Genomic DNA, 15,324 nt, shown 5'->3' with positions numbered 1-15,324 from the left:
GCTGTGCCCCTGCCCCCTCACCACAATCCCAAGTCTAGAATTTCACACGTTGCCCTCTTTAGACAGCAGCCTCCCCCTCCAGCCGCGTGGGGCTGGGGACGTGCCACCAGGATCATGCCAGACTCTGCCAGCAAAAAAAAAGAAAAAAAAAAGCCCCCTGACCTGCTTCTCCCTCTGCATTTCCTCTTGGGTTTTCTCACCCATAAGCACTGGCTGAAATGCTGACTTTAGCTTGAGTGGAACTAGGAAAATCAACTATATGTTAATTAAAAAAAAAAAAAAAAAGCATCAACAAACCGCCAGACTTAGGACTGACGGTTTTCTTTAGCTAGTCAGGCTGGCCCCAAGGCAGGCCCTGGGGTTGCAATGCTTTGTTCCCAGGTGCTCAGCCTCTCCCACCTGCAACCTGAGATCTCCCGTGCTATGGGCTCCTCAGTCATTTACACTGAGGTGTGGATTCCAGGCACCATGTCCTCTCCAGGGGTGGCTGCAATTGACATCATCCTTCATTCTCTCTTTCTTGCTCTCACGCTCTGAAATTAGAGCCTTTCTTCCCAGTTAACTGGTTCTGAAGTTGCAGCCACCCGGTCAGGGATGAGTTTTTCAGGGGCAGGTGGTCTCTTGTTGAAATTCTGCCTCCGGAAGTTGTCCATCAGCTCCCTTTGCCTCTTGGGAAGAAAAGACAGAGGCAGTGATGAGGATTTCCTTGAGTTTGGTGTGGAAGGGCATTGATGAGTTGGCTGTTCTATATGGACTGAATTCCTGGCTTGGTGTGTTTTCTTTTTGCAGTCCTGGTTTTATATATGTGTGTGGCGGGGGTGGGGGTGTGTGTGGAGTATCGGTATCTGTGTAGTTTTCTGGGCTGTCAAGGTCAGGCTGGCCTTAGGCTACAGGGCAGTCTGCCCCTCCAGGCGGACCCTGGGGGCCTGCATCAACGCAGCCCCTCCATGTGGGTTTCTGGTTTTTTTTTTTTTTTTTTTTTGGCCAGTAATTTACATAATTAAAAAAATTTTATTGAACTGTAGTTGATTTACAATGTTGTGTTAATTTCTGCTGTACAGCAAAGTCATGCAGTTACATATCTCTATATTTTCCATATTCTTTTCCAGTCTGGTTTATCACAGGATATTATCACAGAATCTAGTTCCCTGTGCTACAGTAGGACCTTGTGGTTCATCCAGCCTGTGTATAATAGTTTGCATCTGCTAATCCCAAACCTTGAATCCTCCCCTCCCCCTTGGCAACCACAAGTCTGTTCCTCTATCTGTGACTCTGTTTGGGCTTCTGCCTTTCTGCAAACAGCTCTAAAGGGATCCTGGCAGAGTGGATTCTTCGACCAAGGCAGTTTCAAGGAAATCATGGCGCCCTGGGCCCAGACCGTGGTGACAGGACGAGCCAGGTAACCCTGAAGATGGGGCAGGCATCGCACATCTGACCTCCCTGGGGCCCTGGGACTCCCAGACACCAGCCAGGGGTTCTTTCCTCCCACATGGCCCCTAGGGACACTTTCTTCCTGGCCCCAGGATTTTCTGCAAGAAAAGTCAATAGTGGGGGGTAGTTTTCTGGATGATGAACTGCTTCATAAAGTCTGGATTTGCTTGTGGCCTTAGAAGACATCTCAGGAGTTCCCGTCATGGCTCAGTGGTTAACGAATCCAACTAGGAACCATGAGGTTGCGGGTTCAATCCCTGGCCTCACTCAGTGGGTTAAGGATCTGGCATTGCCGTGAGCTGTGGCATAGTTTGCAGACGCAGCTCGGATCCTGCGTTGCTTTGGCTGTGGTGTAAGCTGGCAGCTACAGCTCTGATTGGACCCCTAGCCTGGGAACCTCCATATGCTGTGGGTGTGGCCCTAGAAAAGAACAACAACAACAAAAAAAGACATCTCAGCCAACTTCGTGCTGGTAGCCAGGACCCTTGTCCCTGGGCCAGGGCTTCCTAGCCAGGGAGGCCATGGACCCTTTTGGGAATCAGAAGGTGGCCCTGGTACTCTCTCCAGAAACTGTCAGACTGTCAGTGAATTCCATGTCATGGGGGCCATGGGCAGGAACCCCTGTTGTATATCATAGCCAGTGGAAGGCTTAAATGCCTGAATATTTTCAAAGCTGACCTGCTCACTCCTCAGCAGCCTACCCCTCATCCTTCTGGATTGCTCCAGCTACACCAAAGCTCCTCCTTCTGTGGAGCCCATCATAATTTACTACTCAGGTTCCTGGCACGATGTGGTTGCTGCAGGTCCAGGTTCTGTGGTTGAACCTGGGGTCAAGCCCAGCTCTGACACTCACCCTCTCAGAGCCTTTACATCCTCATCTGTAAAATGTGGTTAATAATTCTACCCCTCCAAAGAATGGTTCTGATGATGGGGAGTGGTAACATAGGATTTTCCCTTGTGACTCAGCCGGTCAAGAGCCCGGCATATCGGAGTTCCTGTCATGGCTCAGTGGTTAATGAACCTGACTAGTAACCATGAGGTTACAGGTTCAATCCCTGGCCTTGCTCAGTGGGTTAAGGATCCGGTGTTACCACGAGCTATGGTATTGGTTGCACACACGGCTCGGATCCAGCATTGCTGTGGCTGTGGTGAAGGCCAGCAGCTGTAGCTCTGATTAGAGCCCTAGCCTGGGAACCTCCATATGCCATGAGGTTACAGGTTCAATCCCTGGCCTTGTTCAGTGGGTTAAGGATCTGCCTTTGCTGTGAGCTGTTGCATTGGTCACAGATGCAGCTTGGATCTCACATTGCTACAGCTGTTGTGTAGGCTTCAGCTCTAGCTCTGATTCGACCCCTAGCCTGACAACATCCATATGGCGCAGGTGCGGCCCTAAAAAGAAAAAAAAAGTGATAACATATGTTTGGCACCAAATATCATAAATGCTGCGCAAGTGGTAGCAGCTGCCATTACTGTCATTGTTGTCGTTATTATTTCTCTCTCTGCAGTGACTCAGTATTAAAATACTAAGCCCAGTATTGGCACTTAGTTGCTTCTCCATGTTTTACTTTTTAAACCTGAGATGAAATCTACTCCTTCCACGGGGAGGCTCTTTATTTGAAGACTGTTCTCCCCAAACCTGCCTCATACAACTGTCAGGAGCGTAAATGAGAGACATTCAGGGATGCGCAAGGCCCAGGGCAACTGAGGGAAAGTGGTGATGGTTCCTGATGCCGTGGAACCCCCTTGGCGGGAGTTCCCCCAGGCTCAGCCTCCCTCCAGCCCTGCCAGATGGGACATGGTGTCCAGACCCTCACCGTCCAAGGTGGTAACTGCTGGCCACATGGGCCAACTCGAATTCCAATGAATGACAGTGAGAAAGCAAGATGCACCTTCAGTTCCCTCAGCTGTCCTTGCCACATTCGAAGTGCTCGGTGGCCACGTGCAGCTCGCAGCTGCCACACCAGACAAGCGAGAATGTGACCATTGGCACCAGAAGTTCTAGTGGATGGCACCACTCCCGTCCCTGCACTGGCCTGACCCTTGCTGGAACCGTGGCAGCTGTCTCCTGAATGAGGGCACCCCGAAAACCTTTCCAGCCCTCCAGCTGTGAAGCTTTTTTCTGCTTTGGGGCTGCTGCTTTGCTTTCCAGTAGAATAACCTCCCCAACTGAAAACGGCACACTCCTCTGTAAGTCTGCCTCCCAGCCAGCAGTGCCCATATGCGCAGAGCACCTATAGCATATCAGCCAGGGCTGGGTGGGCCCACCTGACCCTGAATGTGTCTGGGGTGCCCGCTCACCTGTACCCCACCTTGCAGGCTAGGGGGAATCCCCGTCGGAGTGATCGCTGTGGAGACTCGGACAGTGGAGTTGGCTGTGCCTGCAGACCCTGCCAACTTGGATTCTGAGGCCAAGGTTAGGAGCCAGGGAGCTGGGGCTGCTGTTTTCGTGGGTTCTTTTCTAACTGAAGTATAATTGACCCACCATATTATGTTTTTCTCTTTTTCACATACATTCATTTGTATTATTGTTTCGATTCCACAATGAGTGATATACTGCATTTGTCTTTCTCTGTCTGACTTATTTCAGCAAGTGTAATATTCTCCAGGTCCATCCACATTGCTGCAAATGGCACAATTTTATCCTTTTTTATGGCTGAGTAACACTCCATTGTATATAGGTACCACGTTTTCTTTATCCATTGTCTGTTGATGGACACTTGGGTTACTTCCTTATCTTGGTGGTCATAAATGGTGCTCCTATGAATATTGTACTGCATGTATCTTTTCAAATTAGTGTTTTTGTTTCATTCGTATGTATACCTAGGAGTGGAATTGCGGGGTCATCTGGTAGTTCTCTTTTCAGTTTTTTGAGAAACCTCCATACCCTTCCCTTGGGGCTGTACCAATTTGCATTCCTTCCAACAGCGTAGGAGGGCTCCTTTTTTTTCCACATTCTCCCCAACACTTGTTATTTGTAGACTTTTTGATGATGGCCCTTCTGGCAGATGTGAGGTGATGCCTCTTTGTGGTTTTGCTGGGGCCGCCGTTGTAACCAGCTCAGCTGACAAGAGTGGGTCCTGGTGGTCGCATGTCTGTCCAGCTCAGAGACTCAGAGGAGTCTTTGGCTCAGTGCCTGTTTCTCCACTCTCTCTGCCAGATGCATAATGTTCTGAACCATCTTCCTTCTTCCTCAGAGGATGAGAGGTCCTTGGGGATCCCCTGCCCTCCCCCATCACTGTCACTCTTTCTAGGGTGGGCCACAGCGCATCCTGGGAAGAGATCAGAAGTCAGGCGGCGGGGCCTAGGACCCCACTCAGTGTGGCCTCTACTGGCTTGGCACCTGTCAACAGGCAGCAGGAAGCTCCCTGGGCTGCTGCGTGAGGGTCAAGCTGGGCCCTCCCTGTGAGCCCTGACTCTGGCATTGATGCCAATGCAGAGCACACTGCCTGCCCGCCAGGGTGCAATGTGAACAGCCGTCCTATGTCCTGGGGCTGCCCTTCCACAGAGGCATCTGATCCAGGCTGCTCTGTGTTCCAGATAATCCAGCAGGCGGGCCAGGTGTGGTTTCCAGACTCAGCCTACAAGACGGCCCAGGCCATCAGGGATTTCAGCCGGGAAAAGTTGCCCCTGATAATCTTTGCCAACTGGAGGGGGTTCTCCGGGGGCATGAAAGGTAAGCTGTCACCACCCAGGACAGCTCCCCTGGGGCAGCAATCTGTTTTTTCTCTGAATGGTCCCATCATCATCTTAGCTGAGTCCCCCCCGCAACCCTGAAGACAGGAGCTGTTCAGGTAACACTACCCATTTTACAGATGAGAAGCTGAGGGTTCCTGGTATGACTGGCCTGAGGTCACGCCAGGAGTGGCAGGGTAGGAAGAGGCAGCCCTGGGAAGCTGCCAAGTGACCTGGGCGGTCACCTCCCTACCTGCCCTCCTCAGGGGGCTCCCTGGAGCCTCAGTGACCTGACAGTCATGCAAGTGCTTTTTAAGCCACCAAGTGCATTTCAAGTTACAATGGCTGTCGCTGGGGTTTCGCAAAAAAAGCTGAACTAGGGGCAGGCAGACCTGCTCTGAATCCTTGCTGGCTGGGTGACTGCTCTGAGCCTTGCTTTCCCTCCTCTGTGCAGGGGGTAAGAATAGGACCAACCGTCATGACTCAGCGGTAATGAACAAGACTAGTATCTATGAGGACTCGGGTTTGATCCCTGGCCTCACTTAGTGGGTTAAGGATCAAGCATGGCCATGAGCTGTGCTGTAGGTCACAGAAGTGGCTTGGATCTGGTGTTGCTGTGGCTGTGGTTTAGGCTGGCAGCTGTAGCTCCGATCTGACCCCTAGCCTGGGAGCTTCCATATGCTGCAGGTATAGCCCTAAGAAGACAAAAAAAAAAAAAAAAAAAAATAGGACCAACCTCAGGGCCAAGGTAAGGATGCATTGAGCCTATCATTGACACGGGATGTTCACCCTCATTGTGATTATCATGGGTTTTATTATTAGTCTGTTGTTACCATGCAGGGTGCCCCGTACCTGGAGGGATGTGTCTTGGGGGAAAATAAGGACCCTCTGCCTGTGGGCAGGAGGGAAGGGACTGTGTTATTGTTGGGGAGGGTTCTGTGTGCAGAAATGGTGGGATGCATGGGAGCTTCTCAAGTCAGAGCTGGATGGAATCTTAGAGATCGCCCTCTGCCTCCCTTTATAGGTGGGAATGCTGAGACCCAGGCAGGGAGAGGGACCTGTCCAAGGTCACATAGGCACTTAGGGAGTGATCTATGCCTAAGGGGGGCCTGCCTCCCAGCCCAGTGGAAGTCTTTCCATGGCGCCGTGCAGCCTCCCACCTGACCACGCTCTCCCAGAGCCCCCAGGACAGCAAAGGCTGCAGGCCTTGCATGTGGACAGGGGCTGGGACCTGAAGTCATCTCACTGGTTGTTGGCCGACTTGCTTTTCAGACATGTACGACCAGGTGCTGAAGTTTGGAGCCTACATCGTGGATGGCTTCCGGCAGTACAAACAGCCCATCCTGATCTACATCCCACCCTACGGAGAGCTCCGGGGAGGCTCCTGGGCAGTCATGGACACCAGCATCAACCCGCTGTGCATAGAAATATATGCAGACAAAGAGAGCAGGTGGGTGTGCCATCCCCAACCTGGCGTAGCCTTTCCTTGTTCTCACTCCCAGTCCTGAAGCCCCATCATCTTTGAGCCACTGGCTGGGGATGGCAGGGCTGTTCTGAGCTTCCAAAGGGATAGAGAGCTCTCAGTTTTACGAATCTGAAACTAACATCTGGGGTGCAGTTGGATTTTCTCAGTAGCATTAGTGGCTAAAGCCCAGAAGTGGGGAAGGAATTGTTGTTCTTTCATAACTTACACTCACTTGCTTCCCGAGGAGGTTTATAATCAACTAAGGGAAGACCAAAAGCACCTGAGCTTCCTGGCAGCCAGGATGAAAAAGGGAAATATGACCAGTCTTACTAGACTGAGTTTCTCTCTCAGCTATCCTGGATAGGCTGTGTTTTGTTCAGTTTTATAACCCAGGGCCTCGTCCAGTGTCTGACTCCTAGTGGATGCTTGGTAAATATGGGCCAAACAAATGACTGGATGAATACTCAGTTGAGAGGGCACTGGTTCTTCAGGGCAGAGAAACCTTCTTGACACTTTTTTAAAAATTTTATTTTATTGGGAGTCTCCACCGTAGTATAGCGGAAACGAATCCAACTAGGAACCATGAGGTTGCAGGTTCGATCCCTGGCCTCGCTCAGTGGGTTAAGGATCATCTGGTGTTGCCATGAGCTGTGGTGTAGGTCGCAGACGTGGCTCAGATTCTGCATTGCTATAGCTGTAGCATAGGCCAGCAGCTGTAGCTCCAATTGGACCCCTAGTCTGGGAACCTTCATATGCCATGGGTGTGGTCCTAAAAAGCAAAAAAAAAAATTATTTTATCAAAATATAGTCGATTTACAATATTGTCTTAGTTTTAGCTGTACAGCAAAGTGATTCAAATATATATATATATATATATATATATATATATATATATATATATAGTCTTTTTTTTTTTTTTCTTTTTAGGCCCATACCTGTGGCATATGGAATTCCCTGGCTAGGTATCAAATTGGAGCTGCAGCTGCCAGCCTACACCACAGCCACAGCAATACCAGATCTGAGCTGTGTCTGTGACCTACACCACAGCTCATGGCAATGCTGGATCCTTAACCCACTGAGTGAGACCAGGGATCAAACCTGCAACCTCATGGATACTAGTCGGGTTTGTTTCCGCTGAGCCCTGACGGGAATTCTTATGTTCTTTTTCATATTCTTTTTTATCTTCTTTTACATTATGGTTTATCAGAGGATACTGAATATAGTTCCGTGTGCTATACAGTGAGACCTTGTTGTTTATCCAATCTATATATAATAGTTTGTATCTGCTAATTACAAACTCCCAATTCATCCCTTCCCTGCCCCATCTCCCCTGGCAACCACAAGTCTGTCCTCTGAGTCTGTGAGTCTGCTTTGGTTTTGTAGATAAATTCACTTGTGTCATATTTTAGATCCCACATATAAGTGATATCATATGGTTATTTGTCTTTATCTGACTTGCTTCACTTAGTATGAAATCTCTAAGTCCATCCCTGTTGCTGCACGTGGCATAATTTCATTCTTTTTGTGGCTGAGTAATATCCCATTGCATATATGTACCACATCTTCTTTATCCATTCATCTGTCAATGGACTTTTTGATAAATGGACGTTTATTCCCATGTCTTGGCCATTGTAAATAGGTTTTTTTGCTTGTTTTCTGTTTTTGTTTTTGTTTTGTTTTGTTTGTTTGTTTTTTAAGTAGGAATTCATCCCAAGAACTCTTACAGAAAGGATAATGGCAGTAATACTGCAACTCGGTTTTTGAGTGTCTTCAAAATGAAGACTGTGCTACATGCTGGGCAGAATGGAAAGGCCTCAAGAGTAGTTCTGCCCACAGTACAGATAGTCACCTTCTTCCTGTGTCTACTTCCTTATTCACTCATTAATTTGATGAATATTTACTGAGGACCTACTCTGTCTCAGGTGCTATGTTAGGTAGGCCTTGTGATATGGTGCAGATGAGCCAAACTTGTCTGCCTTCGGTGCCCCTAGACCCTCACGGGGGGCTGCTGAGGTCAGCCCTCCAGAAAGACTCAGGACAAGAAGCAGCCTTGAGTGGAGTCATTAACTTTTCACTCTGGCTACCAGGAAGCTCAGAACTACATACAGGGCTTCTAAGCTGTCAAAAGAAAAGGAGATAGGGAGAGACTGAGAGGTGAGAGGGTTGGAAATGAGAGGGCTGCTCATACCTTGGACTCCTCCTTGTGGCTTTGCTTGCTGAAAGGAGATGAGAAACAGTACCCTGGCTCTGGGAGAGCAGGGATCAGGAAAGTCGGAAAGGACTGTGGCTGAGGAACTGGAGGGTTATGCTGTTCTAGAGAGAGTCAGACCCTCTTGGAACTGAATGGGCTGTCCAGAGTTCAGAAAATTTAAAGTTGGTTCAGTATATGTGGAATCTAAAAAAATACAACACACTGGGGAATATACAAAAAAGAAGCAGACACTCAGATATAGAGGACAAACTTGTGGTTACCAGTGGGGAGACGGGGAAGAAGCAGTCTGGGCTGGAGGGTGGAAGGCATAAACTATTATGTGTAGGGAGCTCAAGGATGTATGGTATGACACAGGGAATATAACCAATATTTTGTAATAACGATAAATGGAAAGGAACCTTTAAAAATTGTATTTTAAAAATCACTACAATGGAAATTCCCATTGTGGCTCAGCAGGTTACAAACCCAACTAGGATCCATGAGGATGCAGGTTCGATCCCTGGCCTCACTCAGTGGGTTAAGAATCTGACGTTGCCGCAAGGTTGAAGATGCAGCTTGGATCCCATGTTGCTGTGGCTGTGTTGTAGGCTGGCAGCTGTAGCTCTGGTTTAATCCCTAGTCTGGGAACTTCCCTATGTCGCAGTGTGACTATTAAGAGGAAAAAAAACATGATGTATACTTTAAATATCTTATAATTTTAGGAGTTTCTGTTGTGGCTCAGTGGTAATGAACCTGACTCGTATGCATGAAGATGAGGGTTGGATTCCTGGCCCCACTCAATGGGTTGAGGACCTGGCATTGCCATGAGCTGTGGTGTAGGTCACAGATGTGGCTCAGATCTGGTGTTGCTGTGGCTGTGGTGTAAGCTGGCAGCTTCAGCTCTGATTCGACCCTTGGCCTGGGGAACTTCCATATGCCACAGGTGTGGCCCTAAAACAAACAAACAAACAAACAAACAAAAAAAACTTGCAATTTTATTTGTCAGTTAAACCTCATTAAAGCTGAAAAAAAATTTTTCATTAAAAGTTGGTTCAGTCTCTCATTGTATGGCTATAGAATCAGATGACCAGAGAGGGGAAGTAACCTGTCCATGGTCACACAGTGAGTCAATGAAAGAGTAGAGAACTGCCTCGAGATTTCCTGGCTGTCTTGCCTCCGTCCCCATATGCCCTGACTGTACCTCATACACCATTCCCCACCCCCCCCGCTGTTGCTTTTTTCAGGGCAAGTATTCTGGAGCCCGAGGGAACAGTGGAAATTAAATTCCGGAAGAAAGATCTGGTAAAGACCATGAGAAGAATTGACCCAATTTACAAGAAGCTCGTGGAACAGCTAGGTGAGTGGGTCTGAAATGCATCACCCCTTAGAGGTCAACTGAGTCACAGCCCATTCCATTGCTGGCGGTTTCTAGTATGTCAGAAATAAAGTGAAGACCCATCAAAGTGTAGCCACAGACATTGTGAGATATTTTATTTTAGTCTAGTTTAGTTTATTTTTTGTCCTTTGTCCTTTTAGGGCTGCACCTGTGGCATATGGAGGTTCCCAGGCTAGGGGTCCAATCGGAGCTGTAGCCTCCAGCCTGTGCCAGATCTGAGCAACGCCAGATCTGAGCCACATCTGCGACCTACACCACAGCTCATGGCAACGCTGGATCCCTAACCCACTGAGCAAGGCCAGGGATCAAACCCACAACCTGGTGGTTCCTGGTCAGATTCGTTTCCGCTACGCCATTGTGAGATATTTTAAATGTTCATATATAGCATATCAACCTCTTTAACATTTAAAAATAAACACATGGAGTTCCTATCATGGCTCAGGGGAAACGAATCTGATTAGTATCCATGGGGATCAGGTTCAATCCCTGCCCTTGCTCAGTGGGTTAAGGATCTGGCATGGCCGTGAGCTGTGGTAAAGGATGCAGATGTGGCTTGGATCTGGCATTGCTGTGGCTGTGGCATAGGCCAGCACTACAGCTCCAATTTGACCCCTACCCTGGGAACCTCCATATGCCACGGGTTGCAGCCCTAAAAAGACAAAAATAAAAAATATAAAAAAAATACACAATGCCTTAGCGAATGTATTTCTCAGCACACAAAAGACATAACAATTGAAGTATTTCAGGCCAGTAACGAACATCAGAATTTTGGTAGCAAAATACCCCTTTAGAATTTTCCATTGAACCTATGTCATCAATTTTGTTTGAATGATAGCTTGGTTTCACTTGTAACTTTGGGTATAATTCTCTTTACAAGTCCATGTTAGGTGGCAATGTCTTTATAATGTTACAGCTTACAAGATTGATGGTGATGATGGGTATAGAATTTCTTTGGTTAGGTATCAGGGTATTGCTGATGTCACCGAGCGAGTTGGGGAGTGTTTCCCCCTATTTTCTGAGTTTGAATTGGCATTATTTCTTTAAATCTGTGATAGGGAGTTTCTAACTAAAACTATTTTTTTCTAACTAGAAATTCAGCTTCTTTATTATATATAGGACTGTTCAGTTTAATTTGTTTCCTCTTGGGTAGGCTTTCATAGTTTGTGTATTTAAAGAAATTTGTCTGTTTCATCTAAATTATTGAATTGGAACAGACCTGTTTATAATATTCCCTTATTAGATTTTACAATCTGTATACTAAAAATGGTAACTGAGGAGTTCCTATTGTGGCTCAGCGGGTTAAGAACCTGACTAGTATCCATGAGGAAGTGGGTTCAATCCCTGGCCTCACTTAGCGGGTTAAGGATCTGGCGTTGCTGCAAGTTGAGGCATAGGTTGCAGATGTGGCTGGGATCTGGTGTTGCTGTGGCTGTGGCGAAGGCCGGCAGCTGCAGCTCAGATTTGATCCCTGGCAGGTGTGGGCCTAAAAAAAAAAAAAAAAGTGACTGATAGTGTCCTGTAGCACAATGGGTCAAATAAAAGGGGAAGCTTTTTTTTTTTTTTTTTTTTTCATTTTTTAGTTGATGTAAAAGACACATTTAAAGTCGCATGTCAAATGCTGTCTTGCAATTCTGGGTGCATTTCTGAGACTGCATGAGCGACTTGATGTGGGGGCACTCTCAGAGTTAAAGATCAGGCCTGTCTTTGCAAGCGGTGGTTTGCACTCCTGCCCTCAGGATCGTCAGAGCTCTCCAACAAGGACCGAAAGGAGCTGGAAGGCCAGCTGAAGGCCCGGGAGGACCTGCTGCTGCCCATGTACCACCAGGTGGCGGTGCATTTCGCGGACCTCCACGACAAGCCTGGCAGGATGCTGGAGAAGGGCGCCATCTGTGTAAGAGCCTGCCACCATAGGGTCGGTGTGAATGGCCCATCCTGCAGTCAACACACACAGGATATTTGGGCTCAGGTCTTTGGGATGTGTCTAATGCCACATGTTAGAGTCACCTGGGGAGCTTTAAAAACATCCTAGTGCCCAGGTGTCTCCCTGGACCACTTAAATCAGAATCTCCAGGGATGGGATGTAGGCCATAGGTATTTTTTTTCAAATCCCCAAGAGATTCCAATAGGCAGCCAAGTTTGAGGGCTGCCAGTCTCAGCTCTGTGTGTGTTTATAACTGCTGGGGCCCAGACTTGTGAACCATTGTTTCCACCCTGCATTCACCCACCACTGCCCATCACAACCCTGCCCTATTGCTCTATCCCCAAGAGGACCTCTCATCATCAGCTACTACCCCTGTGGCCCATGCTCCTTCCTCCTTAGCCTAAGCCCTCCATGCCTCTGGTAAGCCTCTGTTCTGTGTCTGGAGATGGATGTGGGCACCAGCTTTGTACCCAGGAGAGGCAGCCTAGAGACCTGGCTGCCTCCTGCCTCTGCTGCCTCCCTGAGCCTCAGCTTCCTGGACTATAAAATGGGAATAGCTGCAGAGCTTTGCCCAGCTCAGGGCCCCACCCCGGGGCAACTTCCAGAGTCTCCCTCCATCCTTTCCGGGGTCTCAGGCCTGGGGCTTGTCTGCAGGACATCCTGGATTGGAAGACCACCCGCACCTTCCTGTACTGGCGCCTACGCCGCCTGCTGCTGGAGGACCAGGTTAAGCAGGAGATCCTGCAGGCCTGCAGCGATCTCAGCCATGTGCATGTCCAGTCCATGCTGCGCCGCTGGTTTGTGGAGACGGAGGGGGCTGTCAAGGTGGGCCTGGGGCAGAGATGGGTCGGCGGGCAGGAGCCGAGGGGAGCCAAGGGTGAGCCCGCCTGCCCGGCAGTGGGGGTCCCTCCCAGCCGCAGCCTCTGTCCCCTCCCCAGGCCTACCTGTGGGACAACAACCAGACGGTGGTGCAGTGGCTGGAGAAGCACTGGCAGGTGGGGGAGGGACTGCGCTCCACCATCCGAGAGAACATCAAATACTTGAAGCGAGACTCCGCCCTCAAGACCATCCGAGGGTGAGTGGCTGCCCCCCTCCCCCCCCGGACTTGTCTGCGACTATTGGAACCAGAATTGTCTCTAGCCACCTGAGCCCAGAGCGGCCACTCCAGTCCAGCACTCCTCAACCCAGCCCCCCAGCAAAGAGGCCGTAGCTCCCCTGGGCACGTCGTTTCTGGGCGCAGAGTGCTAGGGACACTCTAAGGAGGGTGTGCTATGACTTAAATATTTTTTTGGACTCTATCGGGGACTGGTCCAAGTCACAGCTAGAGGGTGTTTGGTTAGCAAAGCCACATTCCCAACTCCTACATCTTAGGCTGCTAGCTCCCACTCTGTATCCACCTTCTGGAAGGTTTGCCCCTGTGATCCCAGCGGGTAGGTAGCAGAGCCCCTGGGACTCTGCTACCCAGTTCGGGGATGAAGCTGAGGTTTAGGGGAAGTGGCCTGTCTCGGGTGACACAGATTATGACCAGGAGGGCCACTGTTGCCGCTCGTCCCACGGGACTGTTGTCCCCATGGTGAGAGCACAGCGGGAAGCGGGTCAGGAGCGCAGAGTGGCACGGGGGTGGCCCTACACAGGGATTGGGGCTGCCGTTGGGCCCACTGAACTCAGTGGCAGGAATGATCTTGCCCTTCTCTCTCCACCCCTGCAGCCTGGTTCAAGATAACCCCGACGTGGCCACAGACTCCCTGATATATGTAAGCCAGTTTATCAGCCCAGCCGAGCGTGCCCAGGTCATTCACCTCTTGTCCACCATGGATGGCCCGGCCTCCACCTGACCTTGGTCCTGCCAGGTCACTCGCAAGACCACAGGCAAGAGAAACCACACTGATCTGCTGACAGCAGGCCCTCCCCAAGTCCTCAGGGTTTGCTTTTTCAAATCCATGGCCAATTGCTGCAAGGCTGCAAACCCCCAACTCTCGCTCGTTTCAATAAAAGGCTCAGGAGCGCCCCCTTCCAAACAGAAATCGCCTCCTCTCCATGGTTGGGTTTTTGTTTTATCTCTTAAGACATTTTTGCTACATTGCTGAATCCAATTGAACCCAAACACTCCAGTTTCCATCCACTTTCTGGTGCCTGCCGTGCGGGATCCAGGTGTTCTTTCAGGCTCATTTTGTATCAGATCATAGAATCTCATTTTTTTTTACTCTGAGACTAGCTCGTGACTTAAGCATCTTGTAGATTTCAGCAAACTAACAAGGAAAGAAATAGAGACAAGATAAGAGAAAAAGTGATTTTTCTGATGCTGCTTATTTGGATCTTCATGAATCACTCAGGAAAGGGTATGAATGATTTTTTTTTTTTTATTGAGAGCATAAAATGGCATTTTGTCCCCAACGTGGCCCTTAGCGAACCCCTAGGAATGTCCCATTAGCAGTCCAGTCTTCACTCTCTCAGCAGAGAATTGTGCAGTCGTAGGATCTTTTACATGGTTCACAGCCTCTGCCTGCCTCTTCCCTCCGAGAAGAAGAGGATGAGCCCTCCCCTGGCGTGTGCCCTCCTGCCTGGGCTGGGAGGCCAGAGAACAGAGGGGAAGCCTCCTCCAAACTCACAGCCCAGATTGCTCACCAGTGTCAGCATTGTGACTGCCGTCACCTGCCTTGAAGGGCCCTGCCAAGTCACCCTTGCTCTTTCACCTCTTGCCTTGATGTCTGCAATGGGATCTGGCCCCGAGGGGCAGAGCTATTGGTTCCCGAGGACTGGACCACGAGGACAATGCTGATTCACTCAAAGGGGGCTTGGTGACGTGTCCGCCAGCACCCAGCTTTCAGGGCCACATGGCAGCGTCAGGACCTGCAATCCTCCTGGCCCCATCCATCTGCACCTGGGTGCCTGTGCTGCCATGATGCCCACATTGTCTGAGTATGCCAGCCATTACACCTGGCCACCTTGGAAGCCAGCAAGTTTGCCCCAAGGGAGCCCCTTTAAGCTGAGATACTGGTAGGATGTCTGAGGCCATCAGCCAATAACAAGCCTGGCCAATGAAGATGATGTGGGGCCCATGAGGGGTGGGAAAAAGAGAAATTAGCCATCATCCCATCCTGAGGCTGGTGGGGGTGGAAAGGAATCCCTGCCCCTTTGGGAACCGAATGCTTTCTGTGTGTGGGAGGTCCCACTGATTTGGGAGGCACGATAAACTAATGATAGCTGCTATCCAGGAAATGTGTAGAATAAATTGTTTTTTGAAGGAA

The 15,324-nt window shown here is 49.4% G+C and overlaps 1 protein-coding gene across 2 annotated transcripts in view; it reads left to right on the top strand.

Annotated features, from left to right (window-relative positions):
• Nucleotides 1-15,324, top strand: part of ACACB (acetyl-CoA carboxylase beta) — a 109,490-nt gene extending 94,166 nt beyond the window's left edge. For both annotated transcript variants that reach the window (XM_047760277.1, XM_047760278.1), the window contains 9 exons: nt 1,303-1,399; nt 3,748-3,844; nt 4,969-5,104; nt 6,376-6,553; nt 10,004-10,116; nt 11,892-12,046; nt 12,731-12,901; nt 13,015-13,151; nt 13,785-15,324. In XM_047760277.1, the coding sequence (XP_047616233.1) occupies nt 1,303-1,399; nt 3,748-3,844; nt 4,969-5,104; nt 6,376-6,553; nt 10,004-10,116; nt 11,892-12,046; nt 12,731-12,901; nt 13,015-13,151; nt 13,785-13,911 (1,211 nt within the window). In that variant the 3' untranslated portion in view covers nt 13,912-15,324. The remainder of the gene's footprint in view (nt 1-1,302; nt 1,400-3,747; nt 3,845-4,968; nt 5,105-6,375; nt 6,554-10,003; nt 10,117-11,891; nt 12,047-12,730; nt 12,902-13,014; nt 13,152-13,784) is intronic.

The sequence above is a fragment of the Phacochoerus africanus genome, chromosome 15 (genome assembly GCF_016906955.1).
Source record: "Phacochoerus africanus isolate WHEZ1 chromosome 15, ROS_Pafr_v1, whole genome shotgun sequence".
NCBI lineage: Eukaryota > Metazoa > Chordata > Mammalia > Artiodactyla > Suidae > Phacochoerus > Phacochoerus africanus.
This window is presented reverse-complemented; position numbering and strand designations above follow the sequence as displayed.